Source organism: Cherax quadricarinatus, chromosome 41 (genome assembly GCF_038502225.1).
Source record: "Cherax quadricarinatus isolate ZL_2023a chromosome 41, ASM3850222v1, whole genome shotgun sequence".
NCBI classification, from domain to species: Eukaryota; Metazoa; Arthropoda; class Malacostraca; order Decapoda; family Parastacidae; genus Cherax; species Cherax quadricarinatus.
The window spans coordinates 5893602-5900138 of NC_091332.1; the positions used below are offsets into that span (position 1 = coordinate 5893602).

General features: G+C 42.7%; 1 protein-coding gene across 5 annotated transcripts in view; it reads right to left on the bottom strand.

The window, feature by feature from the left end:
- LOC128695883 (CKLF-like MARVEL transmembrane domain-containing protein 4) overlaps positions 1–6537 on the bottom strand; it is a 19186-nt gene that overhangs the window by 1223 nt on the left and 11426 nt on the right. For 2 of the 5 annotated variants that reach the window (XM_053786813.2, XM_053786812.2), the window contains exons 2-8: positions 4095–4177; positions 3742–3929; positions 3152–3334; positions 2808–2906; positions 2195–2318; positions 961–1088; positions 1–514 (exon numbers count right to left, since the gene is read on the bottom strand). The exon at positions 1–514 is cut by the window's left edge and continues 1223 nt beyond it. In XM_053786813.2, the coding sequence (XP_053642788.1) occupies positions 359–514; positions 961–1088; positions 2195–2318; positions 2808–2906; positions 3152–3334; positions 3742–3846 (795 nt within the window). In that variant the 5' untranslated portion in view covers positions 3847–3929; positions 4095–4177 and the 3' untranslated portion in view covers positions 1–358. Of the gene's footprint in view, positions 515–960; positions 1089–2194; positions 2319–2807; positions 2907–3151; positions 3335–3741; positions 4178–6537 lie in introns of all 5 variants that reach the window. The other 3 variants (XM_053786810.2, XM_053786811.2, XM_070092918.1) reach the window with 2 other exon arrangements.

Genomic DNA, 6537 nt, shown 5'->3' on the forward strand with positions numbered 1-6537 from the left:
ACTATTAATGTAATGAGAGGCACACGTGTGTGGATTTGATTACATTCCATTTTTAAATGTCAATACATTTCTCCTTGGATCCTACGGGTTCCATAGTAGTCCAGTTTTGTGTCACTAGGCCGGGAGGATACCCAGACTGTAGCGTCTGCAGGGAGGGAAAGGGTCAGCCACAGATTGTGTAGTATCAGCAAGTAGAGAGAATACCAAGTCTAGAGTCATCAGGGAGGACACACACGTTTCTGTGTCAGCAGAGAAGACACTCAGGTATCGGTATCTTCAGAGACGACACTAGGTATCGGTATCTTCAGAGACAACACTAGGTATGGGTATCATTAGGAAAGACGAATAAAGGCAAGGCTCATGAAGGTGTTTGCCACTCTCCTTCAATGGAGGAATTTGAGGACTTCTCAGAGTGCTGGCTGCTGACGGCGGCTTTGACATCAGAGTGTTTTTCTTTTTCCTCCCATCCAGGGGCGTACAGCATGGGCGTGGTCACCTCTCCATTGGGGGCAGGCTGATGTAAAAAAAATGGATAGAAGGAAGAGGTAATAATATACTAAAACTTACTTTCTTATCACAGACTAAGGCAGTGGTTTCCAACTTTGTAAGTATAAGGGCCCCTATTTTTATCAGAAAATTTCGCGGACCCCCACATAGAAATAGTTGTGATTTTAGATTCCGTTCATGAAGAATACCCAATGACAAAAACTATTATGAATTCGGCAACGTTTCACGAAGCCCTTGGATCAAATTCCGTGACCCTTAACGTATAGAGAAGTGCAATAATAAAACAACTGAGATTATAATATATTAGTAACACCTATCATAGACCTCTGAAATATCAAGATAGAAAGCTGCACAAAATAAATAAAGTTCCAATTCCCTGGACTAAGATATTTTCACCAGCATCAAGGCACCTCCTACGACAGTGACAGGTAAGAGTTGGGGCGAGTGACTAACCTGCAGGAAGGAGGACACTGGTCTTGCCCTCATGCCGACGAAGCCGACAGCAGCCCCATCATCGTCGTCGTCATGGTCGCCAGCCACCTCCCCCCGTACATCCAAACACTGACTGTCTGGAGTGTCAGCTGCAACAAATTTATATTATGTTAAAAGACACACGTTAAACCCGTATGATTCATAAAATAGCTGCAACCAAAGCATCACCATTATCATCCACAAAGAATTCAGAGACAATTCACTCACAAATGCTCAAAAAATGTCAAAGTATTTTAAAGTCCACTGTTGAATATTACCTACCATTTTGAAAAAAAAAATATCCTGACTTTGCCTAGTGTAAATAACTCATAACCACTTAAGCTTATTTAAATTCAACCATACCTTGGTAAAATATAAGGTAATATGAATAATTCAACTCCACATGTAAACTACACTAACTTTTGTGAATGAATTCAGGTCTGCATAAATAACTCATTATAACTGTGACACCACTGTAACTTACTTATCACAGCTTTGGGGCCCAGTAGCTCGACCCATTATGTACCTCTGTAATCTTTTGACTCCCACCCACAGGATGGGTATGATGTGCATAATAAAGATAATAAACTAACCATTCACAAATCACATGGATTCCCGAATCATGTGATTCCGGTACGGAAATGTATCTTTTCTTCCATAAGGTGAAATATTATAATCATTAGTAGTCTAGTTTCAAGAAAAGCACTAAGCTCGTACCAGTTATTCAGCTCTACCTTAGGTGAATTTTTGTTTACGTGCTCGTCTCTCTTTGTGCTGCTTGTGAAAAACAGTGACTTTTCTAGACAGTCGTGCCCAAAATTGATAACTCCTGTCTAGAAATTATTTATATGCGCATCTGTTATCTTCTGATTACCACCCACATGATACGTGTCATTAACAATAAATTAATAGAAAATTTGCATTAAAGGGGGACTGAGGTTAAAGTTGGAGGGCAGGAGAATATATATTTAACCTTATGTGAAACGCTTAACGCGAGTGGCCCATTCGGCGCAAAGAGTAGTGGAGGCTCGATCCTCCGTCCTCTAATCGTTAAAAGGACAAGTTACTCGCGCAGCCAGTCATGCTAAGGGGACGTCAGGAGTCGTTCAGGCAGGTGGGCAGGAGTCAGGGCAAGTGGTCAGAAGTCTGGGCAGGTAGGTAGGCAGGAGTCAGGGCAGGTGGACGGAGTCGACAAGACCAGTGGACAGGTACTCACGTCGGTCTGGACCGCGCACGACCGAGGCAGTGAAGGCTTCGCAGGAGTCTCTGTTCTTGTGCCACGCCAGCACCTCCCACACCAGCCCCGCCAGGAACCCCGTGAAGGCCAAGAACCCAAACACCTGAAGGAAGAACGTGGTCACACACACACACACACACACACACACACACATACATACGGGGTAAGGTGTGAGGAGGATCACGACAGTGTAGACGGTAGCAGGATTGTGGATAGACATTTATATAAATTTAATATGGGTAGGTAAAAAGCGCTGAGGTTAGACCAACTATGAAGCAGAACTCAAAACACACCCAACATTTTAATATAGTACAAAAACATTCTTAAACTACTGTTTTCCTTTCGTGTTTATTGATGTCCCAAAAAAAGCATAAGCGGAGGATTTTTGCCGCATGTCGGGGAAAGAGGTAAGGAGGGTTCCAATATTATTATGATTATTATTACGAAACGTTAAACCATAGGAGGCCATATAGCACCTTGGATACTCAGGCTTGCTCCTAGGAAGTGGAAGATAGATCCAATTCTTTGGATTAAAAAGCTTTTCACCAGCCTCATAACACCTCACTGAAAAGGAAGGAGGTTCATTACTTACTCCAGCAGCTTTCAGCGCCCTGGCCTCTGAGGCGACTTCCACCATGACGCAGCTGGCCACCATCATAAGGAAGCCGTTGACGCCGTTGTACACTATGCCCTGCACCACAATAGCGTACATGTTAATGTTATACCCAATGTGTCACCTATGGTAGAGTTACGATGAATAAGGCACATGTGCAATACATGGGTATCGTTATTGCCTAAACGTAACCCAAGGGTTGCATATGTGTTGTACATATTAACTTGCAAATACTGTTTATCATTAATGATATGAAGCTATGATTACATTTACTGTACATAAGTATTCCATTTCAATGACATTCTTAAATTTTGTTCTCTTACCACTTTGTTCCAGTTAATGGTGGTCTTGAAGAGGGCGTAGAGCTGCAAGACGTGGACCACCAGCCAGGAGATGCAGCTCAAGAAGCTGACGAAGGAGATGAAGGTGTAGAAGCCGTGTCCGGTCTTGACCATCCAGACGAGGGAGCCACCCAGGGCTAGAAAGAAGCCCACACATGTACACACCTGTGGCAAGACAGAACCTTCAGTACATATGTATACATTAATGTGAAAGCGCTAACCCCACAGGGATCATATAGCACCTGATAAATGGGAAATAAATTTCCTTGAATCGAAAGCTCTTCATCTAGGCACCGATATGTTATGTGGAGTCTCAACTTGTGTGCTCAGGAAATAACTTGTATGGTAAATCGACAAGAAAGAATAAAACTATAAAATTAACAAAACTAATTTCACTAGTGACAGCGTTATGAGACGGAGTTCTTCAGAATTACATAGTTTTTATGTATTAATTAACGTTTAGCAGTGATTTTGTTAAACATACAAACAAGCACACGCACACACACACAAAAAAACACGTGCAGGCACGCACACACGCGTGCACAAGCACACAACAAGAACTCCAAACTAACCAGCTGGACGACAATTAGGGCACCCGGCAGCTTCTTGACATAGCTGAAGTCTGTGGTGAACTTGGGATGCTGCTGCTGCTGTTCGTTGTCCCCGAGATACGGCATCCTGCCTCACAAGTGGTGGCACCTGCCGTTGCCTCGTCCCCGTACACGGGTGCCAGGTTAGGCACCTACCTTCTTAAGGTTCACTGGGAAGAGACTGCCATCAGTGAACTGAGTTTGTCCAACATCACGAATGTAATTCAGAGTTTGTGGAGCCATCACATTTTTGTTACAGTTTCTGATATAGATATAAAATAAGAGTTTGTTGCTGCTACCCACTAGAACACAGCAGCAGACATATTCATGGCTACCTCCGTAAATCAGAGGATGTCACCGTGTTGAGAGAAGGGCGACTCCAGCTCCCCGAGTTTGCGATATCCTGCAGTGTCGACACCTATAAAGATATGTGCAATATTAGGCACATTCAGCATCTAGCCAGTATTATTATTACTATAATCCCGAGGAAGGGTTAAGCCCATAGGGGGTCATTATTATTATGGGGGAGTGCTGGGATTATACAGCGCCTGGGGTGGGGGAGGAATGTGGAAGGTATTCAGGCTTAATTCAGGGAACTGGAGCACAGATCCAATTCCCTAGATCAAGAGCCTCTCACCAACATCAAGGAACCTTCTTTGAGGGGCCCGTAGGGGTCATACAGCGCATTGGGAAGTAATGGATAGCAGATCTTGTGGATGAAGAGCCGTTCATCAGCATCAAGGTACCTTAAAGGGTAGGCAATATGCAGACACGATATATTAACTTGGTGATGACCGGGAGAGGCAATTTTATATTCATGGAAAATCGCTAAACCCATAAGGGTAATGGCTAACACGAGGTGTGGGATAATTAGGTTTAATCCTGGGAAGAGGAGGATAACTAAAATTTCTTGGAACAAAAACCCTTCAATAGCATTAAGACTCCCCTCCCTCACTCCCGTGAAGGAAAAGAAATGTAGTTATTGAACCAATGAGGCTGGAATTAAACTTATAGTGTTGGGATTGAGTACCAGAGCAAAATATAGAATCGACAGTCCAATTAATGAGAGGGAAGGGTGAAAATTGTTTCATTAAATGAATTCAAGGGGAAATAAAAGAAGAAGCTTTTTAGTGTATTTTAAAAGGATATTTGAGAACCCTAGTGAATGATGATAATCATGTTAGATAAAAGGACACAAGTGCAACTAATGTGACATTTTACTGTGGCAACGTTTCACTCTCCAGGAAATTGAAAGAGGGAAACGTTGCCACAATACAACGTTGCATTAGTTGCACTTAGTGTCCTTTTACTTAACATATTGTCGGTAATTCTACCAACATTATTACATGATAATTACGTTTCCTTTGAGAAAAGAACAGAATTCCATTATCATTAAGAGAGTCTGAAGCAAAAGTTCCCATCAGTACCAGTAGTAGCGGAGGTCCGATCCTCCCACTGATAATTACTTCCCGGTCTTTAATCAGTCAGGCTGTGGACAACGCCTGACAAGTTGTGTATGTTTGGAATAAACTTTGGGTAGCTTTAAAAACAGGCTCTACAGACATACGAGTGGGAATGGTGTCTAGCAGGGGCCAGTTGGCCAACTGCTAGACAGTGTGATCCACAAGAACATTGTAACTATGCTTCCTGTGTTACCTCGTGTGCATGGAATGGTAATGGTGGTTTATTGGTCAGGAACCAGGAAAGTGCCTCCTGACACGGGCCTTCGTAAAACATGACCCGCTGGTATGACAGCAACCGCTGTCATACCAGCGTTGGCTCATTCGTCAGGAAACAACAGATTGTCTTCTGACACATATGATAACCCGTTCACTTGGTCTACCTTAGCTACGTTTTACATCATATTAATAAAACAAAGGATCACTACATTGTAATGAATCCTGTAAGATTCTGATACCCCTACAAGTATCCGAAATGTTCAAGATATGTTAAAGTATTTTATCCACAGTGGTATATTACAGACCATTCTGGAAAAAATATCCTGGACTTTGCTCCCTGTAAATAAAGCATTACCGTGTGTGTGTGTGTGTGTGTGTGTGTGTGTGTGTGTGTGTGTGTGTGTGTGTGTGTGTGTGTGTGTGTGTGTGTGTGTGTGTGTGTGTATGTGTGTGTGACCCAACAATTAATATTTGCACCAATAACTCATCACAGTTGTGACCGGGTGTGGACGTGTGAATTGCTCATTACTTCATAATTTGTTCATGATTGTAACCATGTATAAACGTAAGTAAGTAAATTTACTTACATGATTCATTACCTTTGTAACTTGTGAGTTCATTACCTTTGTACCTTGTTCAGCTATCAGAACTTTAGGGCCCAGTCCCTGGGCCCATTATGTACCTTTGTAATCTGTAAATACCTTTGTAACTTGTCAAGATTGTGACCAGATCTACCTGGAGGTCATTACCTTTGTACCTTGCTCAGCTATCAAAACTTTGGGGCCCAGTCCCTGGACCCATTATGTACCTCTGTAATCTTTTGACTACCGCCAACAGGATGGGTATGGGGTGCATAAGATATTAAACTAAATTTCAAGAAAAATCTTCTAGCTCTTCTCCGCTCTAACTATATTGCGACCCCCTAAACCTTTCCTATATAGAAATCCTGAAGCTGCCCCAGGTGCTGGGGCGGCTCCAGGCGGCATGCTGGTGCTGTATACCCGTGGTTAAGCATCCACTAGTGTACTAGTTTTGTTTTCCAACCAATTTAAAAACACAGGATCACATTTTCAGGTCTTCTGTCCTCAGATATCCTGTG